General features: G+C 40.2%; 1 protein-coding gene and 1 long non-coding RNA gene across 3 annotated transcripts in view; one reads left to right on the top strand and one right to left on the bottom strand.

Moving 5' to 3' along the window:
* ANO6 (anoctamin 6) overlaps positions 1-9982 on the top strand; it is a 76986-nt gene extending 67004 nt beyond the window's left edge. The window contains exons 16-20 of the mRNA XM_033000036.2: positions 571-701; positions 1492-1697; positions 7698-7897; positions 8337-8442; positions 9431-9982. Coding sequence (XP_032855927.2) covers positions 571-701; positions 1492-1697; positions 7698-7897; positions 8337-8442; positions 9431-9637 — 850 coding nt within the window. The 3' untranslated portion in view covers positions 9638-9982. The remainder of the gene's footprint in view (positions 1-570; positions 702-1491; positions 1698-7697; positions 7898-8336; positions 8443-9430) is intronic.
* Positions 9983-10103: 121 nt separating this feature from the next.
* LOC116963361 overlaps positions 10104-25921 on the bottom strand; it is a 91377-nt gene continuing 75559 nt past the window's right edge. The window contains exons 3-5 of one of the 2 annotated variants that reach the window (XR_006165323.1): positions 21025-21150; positions 17966-18013; positions 10104-15391 (exon numbers count right to left, since the gene is read on the bottom strand). This is a non-coding gene — a long non-coding RNA (uncharacterized LOC116963361). The remainder of the gene's footprint in view (positions 15392-17965; positions 18014-21024; positions 21151-25921) is intronic. The other variant, XR_006165324.1, reaches the window with a different exon arrangement.

Genomic DNA, 25921 nt, shown 5'->3' with positions numbered 1-25921 from the left:
TTCCCTCTGAAAAAAAGAAAACACCTTTTACTGTGAGGATCACCAAGTACTGGCACAGGTTTCCCAGGGAAGTTGTGGAGTCTCCATCCTTGGAGATATTGAAAAGCCATCTGGAGACGGTCCTGGGTGGCTGTCTCTAGGTGGCCCTGTCTGTGCAAGGAAGGGTTGCAACAGATGACCTCCAGAGTTGCCTTCCTGCCTCAACCATTCTGTGATTCTGTGGATTTTGTTATCAGAAGAGATTAATCCATCTAACCACAGGCCTATATTTGACTCAGTTTTCTTGTTACTTTGAATTTTATGTGGTCATTCACCTGTACAACATAAGTATAAATCACTATGGTTCTGAAATATTGCCCTTTTACACTCTTGTTTATGGTTGTAAATAACTGCTTTCAGGATAAGACAACAGAAGATTATACTTATGTTTGAAGGAATTTTTTAGTAATTCAAGAATAACTAAAGCCATTGTTCAAAGCTATAACAGCACAAATGTCACTTTTTTTCCATTTACTGAATATTTTAGGTTATTTTACCAATGTTAGTGGTCTTTTTCTCTCTGGTTGATAGTTGGGTAAAGAATCTAATCGGAAGATACTGTGCAGCTGCTAGATCAGAAAAAGTTGTTCCACGCTGGGAACAGGACTACCACCTGCAGCCCATTGGAAAACTTGGACTGTTTTATGAGTATCTTGAAATGGGTAAGTAGCACTTCAGTTCAGATTCACTACCAGTGCTGGATGCAAACATGTCATAAAGAAAATCTTTATACAATCAATGCTTAATAAGCGTATAGACAGAAGAGACATAAATGTTTTCCAAGTCAAGTTTTGATGAGCCCTTACAGATAGTTTCACATGCTTTTATTAAGCAGCTACGCCTTAATCCAATTTGTAACTCGGAAACAGCATGTGATTGTACAAAGAGGAGTACTGCTGCTTCTTTGCCCCGTCATCTGGGAAATACATCCAGAAGGCAGGCCACTGCCATGTTCTGGTGGTGTACAGCAGAGCCCTGGGTCAGACTGTTCTGCTAGGGTTCTGCAGTCACCAGGACTTGTCGCTGTTTCTTGAGAACCGGCAGATCTCCGGTTTGTTGCCACCATCCATTCTGTCACAGCATTGCCAGTGTATTTGTCACAGCATCTGGACACCAATAAGATGGTTGTTCAGGCTTCCCAGCACAGCACTGGGACAGATAGTCACTAGATTTCCAGGTCTTCATGATGAGGATATAAGAAAGAAATGGATGTTTAAATACCCAGGAAAGTTCCTCTTGGTGTGGTATGACTTGTAACATTTTCCTGTCTTCTTTACCTAGCAGGTTTTTTCAGTACTGTTGTGCTCCTATTTTCTCATACAGATGATTCACTAGGAACTCTTTCTTGTCTCTCACTCCCACAGCTGGAGTATATAAAGCATACATGCTCATACATGCTTATCTCCAGTAAGTGAAAGACTCATCAATGTATGTAACCTCTCCCCTTGACAGTTATACAGTTTGGTTTTGTCACTCTGTTTGTGGCATCGTTCCCCCTGGCTCCTCTCTTGGCTCTTATTAACAACATGTTGGAAATCCGGCTGGATGCATGGAAGCTGACGACCCAGTTCAGGCGCATGGTTCCACAGAAGGCACAAGACATCGGCGCCTGGCAGCCCATCATGCAAGGCATAGCCATCCTGGCGGTGGTCACCAACGTAAGTACGGTGCCAACAACTGCAACAAGTAAAATACCTTCTTCGCTGCTGGTGTTACACCTAAATGTGGGAATGTCACGTGTGGCAATGTAGCACTTAAATGATCCTAAATGAATTACCAGCATCGGTCCCTTGAGACTTCAGCCCCTGCGAAATAGGCTCTCATTTACTTTCCAGATATTTTACAAACAGAATATGGCTGCTGTCTAAAATATTATATCTAAAGAAAATAAATTTTATTTAGAGTTGCTAGAGTCTTCAGAAAAATCTGTTACATATGAAGGCTATAGCGCATATTTCCTAAAATTACAGCACGTAATACGGAGATCTTTCTGGACAGTCTACAGCTAAATGCATGAATTTGGACAAAAATAAGTTGCAGCTTAGCTAAGTTATAATTGATTGTTGTTTCTAATTGTTACAATACTTACGGTCAATGCCTTCATATGTGAATTTGGCTTTAAACAATTTTGCACTTAAAACAGAAATCCAGCTTCTTTTTTGTGTACTTAAAAATATGATGTGTGCTCAAAATTGTAGCACTTACCCTTAAAGATCAGAATGAATTTTCCGAGAATCTGCAAATTAATGTTTTTCAGTTGAATTTAAAATTATTTTAAAAATAGTTTATTTTAAATATTTAGATTTTTTTTTCTGATGAATAAACTCCTAACTATGAAATTCAGACCTTCCAGATTTCCCATATCATGAATTCATCAAGATCTTATACATAGGTTGCATTGTGTAAAGAAAAATAATCCAGTGGACTTTACCACTGTGAATTATTTGATTGCTTAATCTTAAATGATATCTAATACGTATTATCTTGCAAAAAATTCTCAGTGCTGACTTTTTTTAAAAGAGCAGTGACCACTGGTTTCCTCTGCAGGAACAGTAGCACTGCAGGCTGTCCATGGTTCATAGCCCTTTTCAACAACGTCACCATTTTCTACTGTTATCGGTGAGATCAGGGATCCCTTTTGAAAGGTAGTCACTTCCTCCAGGACCTCCTCCTTGCAGTAATAGTACCTTACTGTGCTCAGTAAGAGTATCTGGAGAAAGCAACTGAGTCTGAAGACAATAGTACATCTTAGCCCAAGCTTTCACAGGAGGCTCTGCCTGTTTGGAGAATGGTGAACTTTGGGTAAAAGGAAGAAGATGGAGCTGAGCTTTCTACTATAGATACTAAGTCAATAGTTAGGGGACTTACTTCAAGTAAAAGAGCATTCAAATTTAAATATGACATGAACTTCCTATATCTCAGGCACCTTTTAGAGTCAATAAGTGCTTGGCTGGCTTGAGGTCTCAACCCCAGGGTTTCTGCTTTACAGAAGTAATATAGGGACAGGTGTGTGCACCCTCTTTTCCCACACCCAGATGAGTGTCCCTGCAGATTCCTCTCTCTTTTTTTCTCCCACTTTAAGAAGTCTTTGTTTTGCCCCTGGAAGGATAAGGCTATTTTTGAAGAATGGATATATGAGCTTCCATGACCTGACTGCCTATTGGGTTATCATCTTCTCAGTAGCTTCTTTTCATTATTGGGGGGGGATGGGTATGGTACCATATAGAAATAGGAGCCCAAGGTAGATTTCAGTGATTAGGAAAATTTTATATGTTGGCCTCAGCTACCAGATATATTTTCAGGTATTTGAAGGTCTCCCAAAATGGCCATTTTTCTTGTTCAGAACTTTATTTTGCACTATAGCAAGTCAACAGGTATGGTAAACATAGCTAGGCTGTAGGGAGGAGACTCAGGAGGAAATAAAGGCAGAGAATTAAGCACAGAGAAATGTCAGAAGAAAAAAGGGAACTCAAGGATGGAAAATTTACAAAAGAATCTGGGAGACAGACAACAAGCTTGAGCATATGCTCCATCTGTTTCGCACTGCACTGCTGAGGGAAGGCAAACATAAATCCAGCCATTCCATAGGCATGTGAACATCCAAGGCCTGCTAGTAAATCTGATGTTAAAGTTAAAAACAAAAAAAAAAAAAAAAAAAAAAACAACTTTGGTAACACATGTTCAGATTGTTAGAAATGTCAGGTGGCACCAGAGATACTTTGGGGCTCTTCTGGTTTAGTGCTTGTGCAAAAAATTGATAATGATAACTCAGCAAATTATGCAAATCCCAGCAGATAATGTAAATTCACAGCTGAAGCATAGCTTCATCTTGCATAGCTAGGAGTAGAGACAACATTATTGATGCATTAATATCTTCTTTTGAATGATGCTGCTAGAAAACATAAAATAAAAGGCAAAAAAGTTTCTGATGTCCTGGAAGAAAAACAAGCATATTGTACTATTGGATAAGCTGTCTTTCCTAGTCAGTCCAGCTGGATCTTGTAATACCTCTATGAAATAAAAAGTTGGATAGATATCTTAAGATTACTTTAAAATATTGTTATGAGTATCTTAGTCATAGTCCTTATAATATTCAGTGAAGAGTTAAAGTGGCTTTGATGACCTTATGGTGACTCAAGACATGTGTAGACTTCTGTTAGGAACATATTCACGCCCTGCTTTCTGCAGATAAATGACCCAGCAATAGGTGTCTGTCTCTGCCCAGTCACAGCCCACCTGAGGCTAATCTGAGCTCTGCAACTTTTTTCCGCTCCAGATTCCTCCTTTTGTGCTACACCCCTCAAGGCATCGCTGAAAACATGGAGTCCTTGATGTGCAAAAGCATGTTTACAGCTTGGCTTTACTCTCTGTCCTCCTTGACAGGCACTCAGTCCCAGTGTTCATGTGGCTTTTAACTGCAGGCATGTTACTTTTAGAATCACCCTTTTTGGAGGTCTCACGGGCTAGATACAGTTAATGTCAGTGTGAAGGCAGTGTATTTGCCACTGACATCGGTGGGGCTATTAGAATGCCAGGGGCACAGCACCAGAGATCGTCACGTTCAAAAGTCCCTGCTGCAGGTGTTGTAAGGACATCAGTAATTCTTGCCATAAAGCCATTTACTAGAGCAAATGCTAGAAGCAGTTTTCTTCCTTTAGGTATGTTTTTTCTTGTTTGACATCCAAAATCTAGTACAGGTCATCAATCTTTCCTTTACCGTACCTGACTTGATTTTTCCTTAGTACGCAGAAACTGTTTCTTCTCTTCTATGTGACTTATTACAGATGATTAGACTTGGGTAGCGTATCACCTTCTCCTTCATGCATTACCTTTGTAACACCAGCTAGTAACTTGCAAGAAACTTTTGCACAAAACTCAGTTTTGAGACTTGAGGCTCAGGCACTGGACTTGATATTGCATGATAACAAAGCATCTGTTGTTGATTTGAAGACTGATTTTAATTAGTTATGGTACAAATGGAAAACTGTGCAGTAAAGCTCGGGAAGCAGAGAATGTGCTATTTGTTCTCCAGTGCAATACGCTGAAATGCAGCCCATAATTCAGGAGGAAAAAAGTTTTTCCTTTGAGAGGACACCATAAGATTAGCTTTCGTATTTCTGTCCTTGCAGCTCTCTGGACTACATCTGGAGATCATTCTGAGAGAGGGAGGAGTGAGACAGGGTTCAAATTTAGCACGATAAGAAACCTGGGGCCTTGCAAAAAAATTCAGTAAGAGCAAATATTAAGTTGTGTAAATACCATATTCCAGGATCTTTCTACATGGTACAAAGAAGCAGCATCAAACTTATTTGGTCCAAAGGGAGAAGGGATTTTTTTGCCTTAGTTCATTTCAGTTGCTATTAGTTCATTTATGATCTGACTGGGTGAGCTAAAGAACAGAAAGGAATTATATTTAACTAAAATTTTCTATGCTTGTGCTTCATTTAAAAACAGAGTAATTTAGGTGTGAGGTTGTCTAACTGCAAGGCACAATAATATATATTTCTTGTCAGCCAAAAACACCTACTCTACATGTAAATATAAACAACACATAATTTTCACTTCATTTCACACTGTCATGTAATGCTTAAAAACAATTTTTAAAAGCGCATGCCAACTACATTTGACTTAAGACAGAGTACAGTACAAAACAAAAAAATCTTATCCTTGAAAATTTTAAATTAGTTTATTTAGTCTTAGGATGCTTCCCTTTCTTTCTTAGCAGTCAAATTAACTTTTTCTGAACTGAACTCAACTGTAGCAATATTCTGGAGAACCAAATATAGAACTTGGACCAGGGTCTCAAAAGTATTGTTTCTGCAACTTCTGTCTTAACTAGAGTTCAGCTTTTCCAGTACTTCAAAGTAAGCCAACTCAAAAGGGAACATATTAAGATAGTGTTGATCCTTTGGCAGTGGTGCTACTTGAGATGGGGTGGGTCTTGCCCCCTTTTCAGGTCCCTGCCCTCTCCCTTCCTTGTCTTTTCCCCTTGCTGCTGTCTCTTGTGTTGTGCTGGCACCAGCACTTTGACAAAACCATAATGAACCGGATCAGGGAATGGATCCGGCGGGAATTCCCAGCCAGATCAGCACCATGATCGGATCTGCTGCCCAGCTGCAGCAACACTGGAGCCAGCACAGGGCACATGTGGAGGGACAGTCGTTTCCTTAGCTAGCACTGCCACTAAATCATTGTTTGAGGAACTGTAGAAGAGGTGTCTACATTTTTTTTCACCCTTTCTCCTCTCTCCCCTTCCCTTTTTTCTACAACTGTTACAAATAGCTCCTCAGGCTGGGGCTGTCTTGCTGGGAATGCTGCATGAAGGTGGACAATTTTTGCCCCATCTCATGAAAATAAGGAAATACAAACTGCATGAACCACAGACTGGCATGAAGGGGAATAAAATTCACCAGGTCTTATGTCCTTCTGTTACCCATTGCTGCTTAACTTTTCCCCTTTCCCTGTCCCACGACTTCCCTATGACTTTTTTCTGCCCCTTTTATGCATCTCTGTCTAAACGTCCCTCCTCCTGATCCCATTGGATTCCTACTTCACAACTTTATCCTCCATGTCTCTGCCCTAGTTCTTTACACCCATGTTGTCAAGTGGCTTTTTCCCCTGCCATGGGACAAAAGACTGTTCTTTCAGCCCTGGAGTGCAGCTCTCACTCCTTCCTAGATGCTGGGCACCAGAGATGCCTGTCATCATGAACTGGCCAGGCAGCCTCTTGCTAGGCACTCAACTGCAGATCTTGCCAGTGGAAAGCCTTTCTCAGAGGGAAAGCTTTTGAATTTGCAATAACAATGGAGGAGATTGGATTAAACATAGTTAACCTGTCCTCCAGAATAGGATGTTTTGGGAAGTTCATGAGTTTAGAAAAGTCTTCCCACAACAAACCCACGGATCCAATTTCCTACCCAGTTTATGACTAGCCGACTGAGTAGGACAGGGACTCTCTTGGGAGAAAGATAAAAACAAATGGTCGCGTCATATGAAAAACAGCACTATGCAGCTGCTACTAAAAAAAAATATCTTGGCATCAATAGCAGTTTTCACATGTACTGACATTGCAACTTATGAGGCAACAACTGCCAATATGAATTTGGGCTGGCTAGCACCTCAGAAAGAATGGGATGTTTCTAGGGTCAGGGGTGGATCATCTATATATATATAATTTATTTAATTCCTTTACTCAAAATTCAGGATTCCAGGTGAAATTTAATTTTCTGTTACTGAAGGACTATTCCATTGTTTCCATGAGCTTCATCGGGCAGGATTTCTTTAAGCATCTCATAAGTACATCTGATAGCAAGTATGTTTGCTGAAGGTCGCTTTAGAGTACTTGAAGGTGAGTTTGACTGCTGACCTCCACTGCCTGTTCATGAGGGAAAAACTGTATTATAGTATAACTTTTTAAAGGTATCCAGCAGAGCTAGCATAATTTAAAAAACATACAGAGTGTACATTCCAGAAAGAGATTGTTTTATCCCCTTGAATGACTATGTGCTCATTTAGAGGGAACCACTAACAGGAAAAGCACATATTTTCTATTTTTAGCTCATACTGTTACTTTTGAGATACTAAGTATATGGCAAAGCCATGCATACTAAGGCTTATTTCTTAAACACTGCTTTGGGTTTTTGTCTTTTTCAATGCAGGCTATGATCATTGCTTTTACATCTGATATGATTCCTCGTCTGGTTTATTACTGGTCCTTTTCGGTCCCTCCTTATGGGAGTCACAGCAGTCACACTATGAAAGGGTATATAAACAGTACACTTTCTGTCTTCAATATATCAGACTTCAAGAATGCAAGCAAGCCATTTTCCCCCTGGTTCAGGAACGTAACAACATGCAGGCAAGTGTGTCAAATAACCATTCTTTTCCAACAACAAAAATAAATATAATTTTTTAATATCTAAATAATCTAGTTCGGTTACTAATACCCAGTAAGAAATGCTAAAACACAGTAAAAGCCAGTGTATTTTGAACGTCAGAATTGAGTGGAAGTATTCACCCATGAGTTTGTGCTACTCCGAAAATTATTACTTTACTACTTTGGTTTTCTCATAATGGATACTCTTTTTAAAAAAAAAAAAAAAATAAAAAAAAAAGAGGAAATTTCAGCCAAATATAGTTTATTCTGCAGATACGATCTTACCCATTACTGTAGCTACATGCAGCTAGCTGTTCCTGGATGCATTAAGCAGGGATATATCTTGCTCCATCCTCTGGCCACAGTGACGTACTGCAGAGGTGCCTGAGACTAGCTCCTGACTTTCCAATATTGCTTTCAGATACCGAGATCTCCGCTACCCTCCGGGTCACCAGCACCAATATGAGCACAACATATACTACTGGCACGTCATTGCAGCCAAGCTGGCTTTCATCATTGTCATGGAGGTAAGTGCAGGGGGTTTCAGGCATTACTTATTTAAACTTCTCTTCCCTACATGTAGGAAATCCTTCAAAGACATTCTGTCCACGCACAGCCATCAGAGCTGGTGATGTGTGCTAGCATGGGCAAGAGCTCGGGAGATGTAAATTAAGTGTAGCACCATTAGAAAAGGAAGTCTCTGAAGTCATGGCATCAGCCAAGGATTGCCCCATGTGTTTGCAGTTTCTTTTTTCAAGAACTGTAAAATTAGTTTTAGTATCAGATATAGAAGGGACAGTTAGACCAAAAATATTTTTACATATACTTAGATGAAGTTTGCACACAGTCTCATGAATACATATACATAATACATGTGCACAAGCAGAGTGAAGTCTAGAAAGATGGTCACTGCAAGAAGTGAGCCTCTAGATGAGCTTCAAAAAGCAATTGCTCCTTCATTTGCAGCTACAGTCTGAGCTTATAAAAGATGGGAGTTGGTTCAAGAAGAAGGATGAGGAATATTAGGTATTATTTCATTAGAAAATATAGTTAGGGCCTGATCCAGAGACTACTGAAGTCATCAGAAGCATGCCACTGGTTGGATCAGAGTTCCTGTAGCAGAGAAATATCCGTTGCCCCTGAGTCACCTGAACAAACCTGAAACAATTTTAAAAGAAACCATAATCATTATTTCCATGCAGGGGGGGAAGCACTGGGTACCAGGGTTCCCCCAAAACAAAGAGAGAAATCTTTGTTAAAATCAGGATTAGAAAATAATAATTTATTATCAGATAATTATTCTATTCATTAATCATGTTTGCTTTTTAAAATACTGTTCCAATGTGATAGATACTGGTACAGAACCAGCTCAGAGTCTTAAGAGATAATGTGACATTTCATTTGTTGTAGTAGTAGTAGTAGTAAATATTATTATTATTATTAATGTTATTAATATTATTAATATTATTTCCTGTTTAGCCAAACTGACATTTTTTTCATTTTCACCTTCCCCAGCATGTCATATACTTTGTGAAGTTTATTATTTCATACGTAATTCCGGATGTATCACAAAAGACCAAGAGCAAGGTCAAACGAGAGAAGTACCTAACGCAGAAACTCTTGCACGAGAACGATCTCAAAGTTGTGAAAAAAACCATGGGGAAAATAGCTGACAAAATTATCAAAGGAGTGGACAGTACTTTCAGACCTAAAGCTGAATAAGCACCTTTTTATATGGAATAACAGTATTTACCTGTCCAGATATTACCAATAGCTAATCAAATGCTTTGGTTTAATTCCCTTTACTAAACATTGTTTCTTGCAACTGCTACCTGCTCATTTACATGTTTCCCTTGGACAAATGCAACCACTGCGACTCAGATAAGAGTTATCCATTTTTTAAACAGCTTTAGTAGGACATATTTTTTCAACATGTGAAGATAAAAATTATTTATCATTTAAAGACAATGCAGAATAGTTCTCAAATACATGGAGTGCCTTCCACTTTATTTAGGCATCAGCTATTAGATCTCTTGTTTAACTTGAATAAAACCTTAAGAACAGAAATGATTTGTTGTAAGAATACTATCACATCTTCTGAAGTTTTGTTTACATGTTAATGCAAACCCCAACTATAAAATAAAGATGAAGAGCCAAAACATGAAGGAAAGAGAAGGAAAATACAACACAAAATCATGTTGTTAAGCCATTGGAATTGACATACTAAGCACTATTGTGTGCTACACTGAATTAGCTATGCATTCTGAGACTTAAATAGATAACAACATAGTTTAATTAATCACAGACTTGGATCACAAGAAGCATCAGGACTGTAAGCCCATCCTGTTCATCAATCTCTGTGTAAACAGGAGAATTGTCTTTGAAATCGATGCATGCAAACTGACTTTACAGCACTCTGGGTGACTAGAAAACTCGGGCATTTTATCTTTCTCCAGTCAATGTACTTTCATTTGTTCACTTGCCCACTCTGCTCTGAATGACCATAGCCTTGAAGGTCTCCTACATGTAGCAGTAACGAGTGTTAAAAGTCTTTTCACATACTAAATCAATATTTGTGGAGGGCTTTTTTGCATTTCTCCCACACCAGAGGCACCGTGCTCTTCCCTGATAGATTTTGACATAGGAAGAACATGCAGCTGGACCTGTTGTGATACAACACTGCATGATAAAGTGAATTCTGACAAGACCATGAATTTATTGAAACTGGAGACTGGAATAAACCATTTAATATGCCTTAACCTTGTTATGAAGCTTTAAATAACTAGGAAGGATGTTACAGATGTGGATGCATGTGCTACAGACATCCATCATCTTCAAATTAGTCTGCAGGTCTGCTTGGATATTTTGGCACCAGTTGCAAACTGAGAGTTAGGGAATTATAGATTGAACACACATGTAGAACTCCGCTTTCTGTCTGCATCACTGATATGCCAGATTATTAACTTGCTTTCTCTTTTAACAGTTTTAGTGGACCAATTTCTACAAATTCTAAGAACCAAAATCATGTTTAAAAAGCAGAAGTAGGCTTATACTCTGTAAACCAGGTGATTATTCTTGCATTTGTAATTTTGTACTCTTCTTAAATGTAATAGATATGCAGAATTTTTAGGCAGATTATTCATATAGGTTTTTTACATATTAAGAAACTCATGTGCAGAAACTAAGCAACTTTTGTAAGATGTATTTTATCCCATTAATAATCAGAAGGAGTCAAATATCTGAATTTTGTAGCAAAACTTCCAAATACTGACTGCTATATACCTCAAGCTTATCCTTTGAAATGGCAACTTTTAAACTGGAAGAGGTAGAACACGAGGGGAGTCCTTTCCGCAGTCAATACACAAGCTTTCACTCAGCAAGACTGGGCATGATCGCGTGGAAGAATGTTGAGAGGAAAACTTGGTTCAAAAATCAAGGAAAGATTAAAGAAAAAAGCTCACATATTCCAGAGAACCACTTGCATTTCTGACACTGAAGGACTGAAGTTTACTTATTATAATGCCCAGAAAACTTTGAGCACCTGAAGACAAAAAAAGATGCAGTATAGAAAAACAAGACAGACTGCAATGATAAATGACAATCAGAGCAGCAATGGAACCAGCGCTTGTTTGCACAGGGAATTCTGCCCTTTGCCATTTGTTTTGGTTTCATCAGAATCACAGCAAGTCTTTAATTTACCAGGAAGCAAATATAAATTAGATAGATGGACGAACACTCAGAAGTTTCTAAACAAGACAGAATTTCTTATCAAAATATGTCCCCTCAATACTGGTTTGACCTTCTGCCCAGGTCATAGGATGGTTGGAGTTGGAAGGGACCTCTGGAGGTCATCTAGTCCAACTCCCCTGCTCAAGCAGGGCCACCTACAGCAGACTGTCCAGGACCAGACAGCTTTTGAACATCTTCAAGGATGGAGAATCCACAACCTCCCCAAGTACTCTGTGCCAGTGCTCAGTCACCCTCACAGTGAAGAAGTGTTTCTTAATGTTCTGAGGGAACCTCCTGTGTTTAAGTTTGTGCCCATTGACTCTGGGTCCTGTCACAGCATAGTGTACCAAACTTCTGTTTAAAACAAGTTTTTGTCCAAAAAACTGTTTCATGAAACAATTTTAGTGAAGAACTCAGGACTCCCCGGCACAAAATTAGTTTGGTTAGAAAGGCCAGTCAGCTCATTTCAGACTTACAGCTTTCTGAGTTTAGCTTTGAACTGGCCCTTCCCCATCTGCAGTTGTGTTCAGCTGATGCCATTTTCATACCCCCATCAGGAATCACAGTGCCAGTGTACCTTAAATACATTTTCAGGTGCAGTGTTGGAGGGCTGGGGCAGGCAAGGAGGCATCCTGTGATAAAGGAAAAAGAAATGCAACACTAAATGGACCATTTCAGGTGATTATTTGGTCTTAAGGAAGCATTTATTGCCCTCTTTGATAGGTAAAAAAACTAGGAAACAAAGGAATTTCTTGCCTTGCCTGGGGTCACACTGTGAACAGTGGCAGAGCTCAAGGCTGATTTTCAGGAGTGCCTGGTCTTCTGCTCCTTGTTTGGTTCCTGTGCCCTCCCTCAGCTGCCCCCTTTACACCAGTTGGCAGCCTCTCCTAAAGGGGGAGTTGGCCCTCAGTGTCATCGAGAGTTTATGTTCATGCCTTAAAATAATGATTTTTAAAAAAATGTTACATCAACAAAGTGTGTATATCTGTGACTTGGGCTACTCCTGTAATAAAATCCTAATCAGCTTCAGGTGTGTTTCTACATTACCATTTTTGTTCGGATCAGGAGTGTGCTTTTGAAACTAGTCTTCCACTTGTCCCTACTTTCTGGGCAGTGCTTCCCATTACAGACTGGTATCTGGGCACATAGACTGCATTCCTCTTGGTTTAAACTGAACCAGAAGGCAGGTTTTAGATATATACTTAATGGTCTCTGACAGTCACTTAGTCTGGAGAGCTAAAACCAGAGCTAGGCTGAAGAGAGCTGTGAGTATTGCGTGGGCATCACCTAGTCGAAATCAACCTTTTGCTCTAGTGATTTCCTTCTGAAGTGCCACTCTCTTTGCTAATGTAGCTGCAACATTTCATTTCAGAAAACATTATACCAGTTCAGTTTGCCATATGCACAGTGTTATTCACAGCACAGTTCTGAATGAGAGAGACAGAAGAGGAAAACCAACAGAGTGCCTAATAATTGCATTTTAATAGTTTGATTTAAGCTGTGCAGTTTCTGTAGCCTCTACTTCCAACTGCTGAAATGTGCCCTGCTTGTACACAGGGAGCTCTGCAGAGGCATCAGACCAAAATGCAGGGGGAGCAGTTCCCAACATATGAGTATCTGTAACTTTCGTTTTTTAGGCTATGTCACTTTAATAATATTTCAAGATATGTTTGAAGGGAAAATTAACATTTGTTTTAAACTATGAATCAATTTAACTCTTTTTTACACATGATATGTAGGTCAGACTCTTACTTTGTACAGATCTGTTGAAGTCAGGGTGAATTTTGACCGGTGACTATATCATTGCCTTAACAAACACCATAAATTACAGACTATTGCCACTGTTTAAGACTGTGTACGTTGATAAAATTCAGAATGTAAGAATGTATTTTTTGTATTTTTTCTAATAATGTTTGCTATTAGTTTCTGAATATTAAGATTTCTTTATATTTATTGTCATTAAATAAAGTCTATTTTAAAATAACAATACATCTGATGTTGATTAGCACTGTGTTTTTTTCATGAACGATACAGCTGCTGCCAAATGTCACATTTAAATTCTTACAATGTCATTCCTGTCTAATTTCCATATTCTTCCTCTTTTTCAATCTTTTTCCATTAAACTGTTACTAGTACTGAAATTTATCTTGTGTTTTTTCTGCATCCTCTAGATGGAAGTCATTCCTTTCAACACCAAGTCGATAACAAGGACCATTATGTTCTCATACAAATAAACAGTTTAGGTCTTTATACCCTTTCACTCCTGTTATGATAAACCCTGTGCTATGCTTCAGAGTCATAATTTATTTCTTCATCTGGATGGAGTCTGCTGCTCTCACCTCCAGGCAGTCCACTCACTCTCTCCCTGCCAGCCAGCCATCAGTTCTCTGCTTCTGCTCTGACTCTTCCTCTCTACTTCGAGGAAATCTTTTCCTAAGACTTAGAGAACAGGAAGGTTGGAGAGTAATTTTAAACAGAGACCTTCTTTGCACTGAGGGGTGTTGGTTTTATTTCCCTCAGGGATTCCCAAAATCTGCTTTCAGTAGCTTTATGACAGTTGTGGAAGCTGAGGTACGACCTGTTTTCTGCTGACTAAGGGCTATGTGTCATACTGATGCCAGCACCCAAAGCTGTTCTGCCACTATTGCATTGATTTGGCTTTGTCAAAACGAGAACAAAAGAAACTTAGTGATGAAGTATAATAAGGAGCATTGTCCTACAAGCAGAAGGATATAGTATCATCATAGGCCAAATCTATATGAGGATGGTGTGTTTTTAAATTGACTGATACATTTAAAACTCTTAAAAGAACAGGCTTTAGAATTTTTATATTTAATACACAAATAGCCAAAGTAAGATATTACTTCTGATGGTCTCTGCTTAGTTTTAATTCTGTCTGTCCCAGAGCAGATGAACTGCACTTATTTTGGATAGCCAGATGAAAGCAAGCTGTGCTCTGCCCCACCTGGTACTACCCCACCTGCACATCACCAGAGATGTCAGCAAAGGAATCAGCAATTCACACCAAGTCTAGATTTTTCTCTGCCCACCTGTCATTTCCAGCCTACTAAATAAAGCTGTGTTCCCTATACAGGGGAGCAGCGCTGGTGGCTACAAGCTTTATATTTATTTGCATTTATATGGACCTCAACCATGGTAACACGTACAAAAAACACTGAAAAGGTATGGATGTAGTTAGTCATAAATAGCCTCCACATTGCTTGGGGCAATACTTTCCTCATAAGAAAATAATGGATCTTGATAACCTGATAATAGTAATAAAGTCTTTCCAGCAAAGTTGAAGAAAGTAGGTTTTATTTACAAGCTGGAAGTACATCAAAACAAGAGCCTTTTAAAGTTGCTTTCTACAATTTTTATTGCATTCTCTGATACAGCTATCCTGTAAAAGCAATGCTAATCCCTGGGATTGAAGTTACAGTTTATCAGTCAGCAATGATGAAAAGAAATTAAATCACTTATCTTGCTTTTAGAATGGATTCATCAATTCTCTGGTTATTCCAGGCAGTCCTAGCAGAGGGTATGGAGGTGCACATGTGAACACATATCCTCTATCCTCTTTCAAGCACACACACACATGCACACACTGCCAACTATAGAGAACGTAACTTCCAGCCTGCCAAACACTGCAAGATGCTGTTTTCCAGTAAAGAAAAAAAGTCTTGCATACAGTTGTACCAGGATATATTGTTCTCTATAAATATGTGAGCTATGGTAATCTCCTAAATGCTGAAGAGAAAGAAAAAGAAGAGAAAACACATGAACCACAGAGAAAATCCTACTGCGTTCCATGATGCAGTGAGCACAGGCCAAGACACCAAAAAGTCACCTCTAGCATATAAAGAGAGAAAAAAACCCTAAAATTCTTAAATTGTGCAACCCAAGGGAAATTACAGTCAACTCTGGTAGCATTAACACAATATTAGGGAATTATTTTTTGGGGTATTCCTGCATGTAAGCCTCTTGCATCATTTCTCAGCTTCTGGGTAGATGTTGCACCACAAATGGCTAGATAAACTGTGCTGGGAGCCACAGCCACCTGCAGCTATCGCCTTACCTCCCCATTCTCTGGGATCCCATCTGGTTTCCTGTTACAGCTGTATTGTGCTCATTCATGCAGTCATTTTCTAAACCGGTCTGGGTCTGGCTACTCAGAATGAGCAGAGTTACATGTAAGCCTCTGTGGCAAGGGCCCTGCAGGATCTCTGCTTTCCAGAGCCTGGCAAGGCAGTGGAAATAGTGACCAATACCACTAGCCCAGCATTCAGCCCTGAGCATCCATCCCCTTCACCCACGGTTGATGGCACTTGGAGTTTGTCACATTCTTGGGTTTTATGAAGCTGAGAGCAGCCTGGCTAGCAAGAGGTGAGCCAGGGGTTAAGGTTACTTGTTCTGTGAAAATATTTTGGTGGCTGTGCCAGCATAAGCAGGCAGGGGCTCTGCCTCCTCCCAGCCACCCCTGGGCTGCCTTGTGCCAACCCTTCTGTTTGTGCAGCTGCACACTGGGCAGGGAGTGTGGTGGCACGGGTGGCTGTGGCTGCACGGGTGGCTGTGGCTGCATGGGTGGCTGTGGCCACCTAGGTGGCTGTGTTGGCAAGCCCAGCTCAGCCGAGTGTCATGCAGGGTGGGAAGTGGGGAACAGAGCAGTGGGAGAGGCAGGCCAGCAGCAGGGCAGACTCCAGCCCAAGGAATCTACCAAAATGCAACCAAATGTGCCTTTCATCCCACCATTATTTACTGTGTTAAAAAAAAAAAAAAAAGGAACTTTCCTGCCTGCCTGAACTGGCTATCTAGCTGGACAGCCAGGGATGTGCTTTTAAAAGTCCCCTGCACAATTGCAAACAGGCAGGGCTGGTCTTGGCACCTGGGCCTGGTCCTCTGAATATCCCTATTCAGTGGTAGCTATTGTGCCTTGAGCTCATGCTTCACCTGAAGCCAAGTGAATTTTTCAAGATCAGACATGCCCTCTGGGTGCTCCTAACTTTACATAGAAGATAGTACCGACAGCTACACACTGGCAGAATCAGGCCCTTAACTTGTCTTAAATGCGGTTTTGCAAAGAATACAGCATTGTTATTTCTGAGACTTCCAAAATGTCACCTGGTCTCTGAAAACCCCAGGACTATCAGGGACTTTTGTGACAGCAGCTTGTCGAAGTCTGTTGTGCAATTGGGGGCAGAGGTAACACCAGACAGGGGTATTTGCAGGAGGTTTCGGCCACAGGCAGAAGTTGTGCAGTGAGGGTGTCAGCAGCTCCATCCACAGCCGCGCAGCCCTCAGGTTACAGCACTGACAGCTATGCCAAAGCAAGAGCTGAAAAATTCTTGCCATATCTGCTGTTAATTAGTAACTACTTAGCTCTGGGAAAGGCAAAACCTGATCTGCCTCTCATGGAGTACCATACTTCCAGATTAATGATAGGTTATAGACCTGTTACGGCTCACAGCAGGTTTCTTTTAAAGAGATGCTAAAATATATTTTTCTTCTCTTAAAAAGGTATATGCAATATGCACATTGCATATTAAATCACTGTTTTCACACACAACTACAAATAAAAGGAAAAGGTTGCATTTGTGCTTTTCATAACTTAAAGCTTTAACTGGGAGGCATAAATACAAAAAATAAGCTAAACTGATTTTCTTTCCTTGTCAACCTGCTCCCATATTTTTTCCCCAGTGATCTATAAGGGGAAAAAAAATGTCACCATCCCCCAAGAGGAGCCATTAACAAATCCTTTCTTATCTTGCAGCTAAAGTAATGACATCTTATCGACAGCACAGCAGCATAAACAATGTCTTATTGAAAGCTCCAGTGCTGGAGAATTTGGGCTGTCCTCAGGACTTGAGACCAAGTAAGGAAAACAGGTTTTGCTACTAAATCAAAGACAATGACTGCTCTAGCTCTCCCAGGGCCTTTAGCAGTCCCAGGCACACATAAGGTGTGCATAGCTCACCAAGGTATCACCTGCACTACAAACTCAATCAAGTACGGGGACCTTACTATGAGAAGGATGCCTGAAGTAGCAAGCAGTTAAATGGTGATCTACAGTACATGTGGGAACAGTGCTGGAACTTTTTCTCACTGCTGGACTTGGTGTATGGATGGGCCTGGAAATACAGGTCCATCATTTTCTTACAACCATGTTTAACCTCATCTAAGTCTAAGGTAAATTATTTGCTAATTTCTGTACCTCAACAAATTAATTGGACCGGCTGCAGACATTGTTGATGAGCAAACATGAGTTGGTGATTCAGGTTTTGGTTTTAATGTCTGTGTATGATCATGTTAAAATTATTAATGTACCTTTGTTCTTTAGATCAATGCTCCTTCTTGTAGGCTCCTCTCAGCATCCTGTCGGTAAGAAGAGATTTTTGCAAAACAGGTATTAGGTCCATTGTATACATATGGCTTTGTACAGATGAAAAATCAATCAGTCAGAAAATGTAACAGTACCTCTCAAATTCATCCATGCAATAGGAAAACAGAAATGCAGAAAACAGATATGCTCCAGATCTGCAGTTTACAGTTTCAACTAATCTAAGACACCTCTGCCAAGTTCAACCACCTCCTCTGTCCCCAAGCAAGCTTTCCCGCACATTTCTTCACTATCACTTATGTTCATTTGACTTCGTGGAGAATCAGCTCAAGATGCAAAACTGGAAGACCTAACTAAAACCATGTAAATACTGAATATTTTTCTGCCAATCTACCACACTGAATCAGCTCATTGTGGGGCCAGATGGACACAATTGCTGGTGCATGGAAAAGGGGGGGACATTGTGTCATGACACAGCAGGGTAGGACAGTAGGACCCAATTGGATTGCTTTAAACTCTCATGGACCCACATCCTGGCTGAGGAGGTGGAAGAGGCAGCTGAGTGGGTCTAACAGATCTCTGCTACCATAAGGGTCCTCACTCCCCCTGTCCATCAACCTTCATCGTGCACTTCTGCACAGCATTCCTCAGGCCCTTTGTGAAGACGACTCAACTCACTAATCCATCAGAAAATTACCCCCCATTTTTACCTATTTCATTTTATTCTGGGTCAGTGAGTCAAACCAGCTCGTTACAGATCCAGCCAGCACTAGAAACCGTGCAAGGGGTGAGGGACCACACAGCCAGGAGCTGGGACATCGGACCTGCACTTTCAGGGTCAAGGATGTATTAGATAAACCCAACCATCCTCAGCCTTGCACAGGATGAACTGCAGTTCTCACAGCTCCATTAATTCACAGAAAAGTAACTTGGTTTGCAAACACTTTTTTTCTCCTTGTCTTTATTTGTGTGTTTACAAAGCCAATGCATCACATTTGTACAGCTCATATATAATAGACTGACAGAATGTGAATGTACATTAAGAAAGTGCTCAATTTATCAGTGTTAAATTTAAAAGAGCTTTGATTAAATACATCTTTTATTGTTGAGTAAATGAAGGTTAATATTAAACCCTGGCTGTGTTAGAGCAGGAGTGAACAGTATGTGATGTCTTAACCTGTGAGTATATATCTTCAAAATGCAGAGCCAAGGCCAGAAGGAAAGTGAAAGGGGCCCAAATTCAAACGCCCTGATGAAGATGAATGACCACCAAGGTTTGGCCAGGAGGTCACTAGAGGACCTGTGAAGGCTCATTCTCAGAAGTGGTTTCACAGAGACACTAACACCACTGGCAAACAGCTGGCTCAGGAAGACCAGTTCAATTTTCCAGATATCCTGCTTCAGTTAAAGCTGAATTCTCAGGAAAAGAAAAAATTTATGAAATATTTAAATAGATTTTTTAATAAATAAAGTAATTCTTTTAGTAACCAGTCAGGACAATCCTAATGGTTCTCCTCCTCTATTTGCTACTGTAGCTCCTACATGAGTGTTAGTGGCTCTGTACAACACCCTCCTTGGAGATAGTTCCTGTTTTAACAGGCAGGAGACAAGCTGTGGGTTCAGACAGTCAAGCCCAAAGAGACAACCTTCAGCATGGTGGACAGTAGGGTCTCCAACTTCCCTCCTCTTCACCCAGGAATAAGATACAAGGATGCTTCAACCTTGACTCTGAGGTGGATTGCTTCTCCCTTCTCCAGATTCAGGATTGCCTGATTTGTGCACACCTAATAAGCAAACTCTGATTTGTCTTGCTCTTATCAAAAATAGAAGTACCTGATTCATAGAATCATATAATAGAATGGTTTGGGTTGAAAGGAACCTTAAAGACCATCTAGTTCCAACCCCCCTACCATGGGCAGGGACACTTTCCATTAGATCAGGTTGCTCAAAACCCCATCCAACCTGGCCCACTTCCAAATCCCAGCATAAGTCAGATTTGGGAAAAAATGCCCAAATCTTTGCTTTCTCCTGTTGCTTCTGTTTTTCACTTAGTCTTGCAAAAAAACGAGGACTGACTATACTTGCATCTTGTAGCTTATGCTCAAAACGGCATCTGGGCAGTTCCTCTGCCCTGCACTGGTGGGCTCTCTTAGATTGACATACTAAAGCAGCAACATGCTTGTAAGGATCCTGCACCACCACATCTAAGTCCAACATCTGGCCCCAGTCAGCCTCAGACATAAGCCTAAACAATTACCACTCTTTATCTTATTATCCTTTTTTTCTTTATCTTTCCACTGTGACAGGAGTTTCATTTCTTTAAATATAAACATCCTGTCTTTAAATGCCAACAGCCTCATCTGGCCTATCTATAATTAAGCTGATATTAGAGTAGCTTACTTTCATTTCACAAATGAGTATCATATCTACATAAGTACAAAAATCCCACAAATTAATGTGTGTCTCTGCATTGATATCATTTATTCCTGCTGTCTGGTCTTAATGGGATTATGACTTGAAAGGACAGGGTATCCTGTAGATAAAATTTTTGATTGTCCAATACTGCAAGGGTTAAAAAATTGTAACCACATAGTCTGAAAAAGTAATTTACTACTTTACTTCAAGAATCAGCATAATTCCATTCATAGACTCCTTAAGATCTTGTTACCTAATGATTTATCCTCAGTCATACTTCTAAGATGTGAATGGAAATATTGCATTTGGTCACAGTTTGTAAAACTGTTACATCTAAGTTTAATCAAATCTTTTCAACAATTCTAACGGCAGGAACTTAAGGTACATCACAGCTCTTCTTGATGCAGACAAACAGCTCTTCAAAGAGGAAATCTCATGTTCAGTACAGCCAAGTATGATGAATTTCTCCCATTCTCCTTTTTCTCTAGCAAAACCGCTGGAGTTGTTTGCACTCTACATTTTCGAAGCATCTTCCTGATCAATGGTGCATTTCCATGAAGCACAAAGTTCTCCTAGTGTCTGGAAATGTACTTTGCAGAAGGATCAGTAAAGCCATCTTTGGTTTATTTACTTTTTTGGATATGACTGGCACAAAGGAACAAGCGTTGTACTGTCTTCCAGGTCAAGAAGGTACATCTTCATTCAGTCGTGGTGAAACGAGATGTTGGTGTGGCTTTTTATTTTCATTAAATAAAAACTGCAGAGAAGATAATCACAATTATTAATGAGCCTCAGATATATTAAAGAAACAAATTAAATATCAAATGCATTAATTTCTAAAATGATTGTAAGTAAAGAAACATGATAAAAGACACCGGTGATCTGGTGAACAGCGCCATGACTTCCCTTTCTCTAGAAGACCCCATCCTTAAGGTGACACACAAATACGTAGTCCAAGATTTTTTTTTTTTTCATTTTTATTGTAAAAATCATATTATCCAATATCTTAAAGTAATGTCTGAGAAGAGAAACTGTACTTCTATGCTGATATCCATCTTGGTGTATGTGCAAGCCCAAGTGCCCCCAGGCTCACTCCCTGAGCAAGGGACATGGATGGGGCAGGCATTCCTCCAGCCTGGCTGATGGCACGACCACTTAAAAGCACAATAAGAAAAATGGGCAGTGAGGGCAGAGGGAGAGGCAAGCCACAGGGCCAAGTTTCACCTAAATCAGCATGATAATCACATTTCTTCGCAGAACATTGTCCTTAACAGAGGTTGTTCTTAGCCTGATCCTTAATAAAGGAGATAATAGCTTATGAGAACAACAGTCACAGGAGATATTTCTAGTCAGCTTTTGTTCTTGTACTTGGCCAGTTTATGTGCAGCCTAAGGGTATAAATAGAGAGACTATAGAGGGGATTAACAGACTTTCTTTCCAGCAGGGCTCATGTGCCAAAGCGATGACTCTATTAGCATTGTTTCCCCTGAAAGGTTTGTTTCACTCAGAAACCAGCACAAAGGCACCAAACTCTTTCCTGAGGCCCCATTTTCTCCCCTGAAGAGGAGGGAGGCTTCAACTGCAGATCTAAATACTTTGGAATTTATCTTTCCATGTGGGACAACCCAACCAGATTTTCCACCTCCCGTTTGCAGACCATCATCTGGGACAAGGTTTCTGTGGGGATTTTACACCCCTACAAGCTCCACATTAGTAGTCACTTTGTAATTACTGCATTTTAACGCTGAGTATTATTTGATGAACAGGATGTTAGTGATGACTGTGGCATTTCACTTGCTTGTGCTGAGGAGGCAGCATATAAAACATCTGCGTACTGTCACCCCAACAGAATGTGGTAGAGGATGGGGAAAACAGGGATTTAAAGACTAAGTTTCACCTCCCCAAATTCTAGGGCTCTGGAGCATAGACATCTATATCTGAGCAAGCCACCCTAGGATGTCTTTTTAATTAACAGAGAAAAACTGTCACTTTTCAGGTGTGATCATTCTGATCCATTTTGATTGACATTGGGATGTGGTGAATCACCTGGAGGTAAACGGAAACTGGCTTAGTTGTCTGCAGGTGACCAGGCAAAGTTGTATTTTCACTTCTGTTCTCTATCACACATGGACAAATCAATTTACTAAACCCCCAGCTTCCCGGTTTTCTTTTTTTTTTCCTTTTTTTTTTTTTTTAAACACAATCTCATCTTTACAAAGCTTTTTAAAAATGAAGTATTCCCTTTTTAGGGATAGATCTCACACAAACATAAACATCACAGAGAACACAGAGAGGCACAGCAGAAAGTGCGGGGACTTCCCGTGGAGTGAACAGCTGGAAAAAGACAACGTGATCACATCCATCACCGGAGGAGCAGCAGGACCTCGCTCTGCATTAGGCACTTCATAGGATCCACCAAAATGTCGGCACATGAGATTAAATATGATCACAAATTTAAACACCACTTTGGACCAGCTCTAGGTTCCCAGCATGACAAAGGAGAGAGCCCTTACAGTCTATAGCTAGCAGCATTTCCACAGATGCATCACTAAGCAATTTGAAAAATTGATCATTTTGATTTTGACCATCCATGTGGTGGCCAAGGTCTCTCTGGTGTGCCATAATCAGCTGTATGATCCCATCTGATATGCGCAGTGCTCAATTTAAGCAACTAGAAACAACAGTCTGCATGACAGGGTAATCATTCATCCCCGGTGCTTTGTGCAACGCCAGGATGAAGGCTGAGAGCCATCTAAATAGCTAAGTGTGAATTACTACACCATAACTCAAAGTCAGTGGTGTCTTTTATTAATCATTTATAGAGCTGTGTATTATTAATATATGCAGAAGCAGCTGTCTCTCTCTCTCGTGGAATTTGCTTTTGTGAGCAATTTGGGAGAGATGAAGGAGTTGAAGAAGCAGAAGACCTGCAGAGCCTTCTTGAACAAGGAGGAGAGTTGCAGAAGTAGGACATGAAACCTCTTCATAGGTAGATGTGTCCTTCCCTTTTCAGGCTATTTTTAAGCACAAAGGACCATATCTTATCTGGTATAAAGGAGTTTGGTCACATCGACTCCATCACAACCAGACATATTGACACTCCTTGAAAATCTGGCTAGTGATTATTGAAGGATGAAGAGATACCCCCCAACACACCCCAATTACAAGCACAAAAGCTATATTGAGTGTGCTGTAACACCAAGTAGGATATGCAACACACTGCAATAACAGTAAAACTTGAATGTTGCTCAAGACATGGGGCCAAAGTGATTTTACTGCTGCATGATGAATACGCTACAGAGATGAAGCTGCCTCTATGTATTTATAAAATAGACATTGTCTTCCTATTCACTAGTCCGTGTCCTTTGGTTACCAACACATTTCAGCCGCCCTCTAAGACTCCTTCCAATTGAGGACTGAATCTCTGAACCACTCTGGAAGATTAAAAAGCACTCTTGGTTTTATAGAAATCAGCTCCTCCTATTTAAACACCTAACTAATTTCATGGCAAACATTTCCCAGCATTTTTTTTCTTTTCAATCTATTTACAGGCCTGCTGTCTGCAGCACTTTCTAATATAGCATGACCATCTTGTTTAATCTGGTAACATTTGTACATCAGTTGTTCCATGAAAAGGTGACTCTAAGGAATGACTTATCTACCTTTTAGCTACCTTTAAAACTGAGTAAAAGAGAAAAAAAATTTTTTTTTTTTTTTTTTTTTTTACCAGAGCTGAATGGGAAATATCCCTCCCCAGAGAGTTTCTAAGAGTCCAAACTCTTTTATATTCCATAACCTAAGGCAAACCAAAGACCTTGGGAAGTTTTCCACAAACAGATTTAAAAGGCTGGAGAAAAACATTTGCACCTGGGATTTGGGGAAAGCAGACTGAGGTCCCTATGCCAATGAGTAATTATCTAAAATGACAATATAAAATTATTTCATTAGAAGAAACTCAGAGAGTCCTTCCCAGCTAACTCTTATCTCAGCTACCATCCAGTATTTGGGCACACTCCTGACAAGTTTGAAGCCAGAGAAGTCTGATTTGAGCCAAAGCCTTCATCATCCGAGGAGGTGCCCCAGACCCATGGTGGGAGGAAGAGGAGAAATGTGCCTCCCTGCTCCTCTTTTCCCTCCTTCTCCTTCTCCTCCTTCCTCCTAGCTTGGACCAGAAACACCGTACTTTAGCCAAGAATCTTTCTACAAGGATTTGTGTATGTTAATAGAAAAAAATATAATATTTTGCATTAACAGATTCAATTTGGATTAATCAGCTTTGTGATGAAAAAAAAAGAGAAATGAAACATATTAATACCATAGAAAGTGTACGAATTATCCAATATATATATATATATGTTCATATTGATCTATAGATCTCATGGTGTGAAAATTAACATAATTCTACAAAGCCCTAAGACCAATATATTGCTGCTAAAATACATCTAAGTCCATAACATAGAGAAGGTAACACCAGAGGCCTAAGGTTTCCTAGCTCTGTCATACAATTAGACTGAAATAAAAAAAAAAAATCCAGATTTTATGTGACCCTTTCCCATTAGTGACATTGATGTATTCTTTAAGATCATTTATAGTACAAAAGCTGATACCAGTTAGGACTGAAAATTTTAGTTGCCTACAGAAGGAGTGGGCTGCCTCCTCCCAAAGGCACACAGGGATGAGGTTTGGGATCAGTGCTTCAGCCAGCTGTGGCACTAGCCACTTCCATTTTTAAATGACAAAATGCAGAAGGGGAGTGTTCCAGTGCCCAGGTTTCCTGTCCATGAGATATGGACATCCAAAGTCAAGCTTCCAATTTTATCTTTTTTTTTTTTTTTTTTTAATTTTGTTTTTACAAACTTAAGGTCCCATCTTTCAAACACATCATCACAAATTTATGGTCAGCATGTCACAAGTTTATGGCCAGCATGGGTTCATATGTGGGATCAGAGCCACAAATCCCAGCGCTGGAAGTTGCCCTTTGGCAGCTGCCCTTTTCTGCTCCAACCCTGAAACAGAAACCCGTCACAACCCCTCTGTTGCCCTTGGCAGATAGTGGGAGCCCCATCTGGCCCCACCACTGACATCCCACCCTTAGGTTCCCCTTCCTTCTGCTCACTCACAGTACCTGCAACACCTCGAGCTGTTTCTGAAAGCTTATTCCAGTCCCAAGGGCTGTTTTTGCAAGCTATTTTTTTAACCACACAATGCACTGCTAACAGGACTGGCTTTCTGGGAAGTTTTTCAATCATCCTGGGTACAGCTGACTGGGAATTTTTCAATGATACTTATTTTTCTCTAGGAAAAAATACTATTTCATCAAAAAGGAAACCTCAAGCATAAATCTGTTGGTGGGAGCGGAGTGGAAGAAACTGGAAAAAGAAGAAAAACAACAACTACTTTTTTTCTCTTGAGAAGGTGAGTTTTCTGCTCAAGTCCCAAGAGACAGACAGCCACAGCCCTGCACACAACACCCTCATATGCAACAACCATCAGCTCCACAGTGGGCAATGTCGTCTGGAAGAAGGAGC

The sequence above is a fragment of the Tyto alba genome, unplaced genomic scaffold (assembly GCF_018691265.1).
Source record: "Tyto alba isolate M040663 unplaced genomic scaffold, T.alba_DEE_v4.0 Super-Scaffold_2, whole genome shotgun sequence".
Lineage (NCBI taxonomy): Eukaryota > Metazoa > Chordata > Aves > Strigiformes > Tytonidae > Tyto > Tyto alba.
The sequence above is the reverse complement of the archived record's forward strand: the minus strand, read 5'-3'. Positions and strand labels throughout refer to the sequence as shown.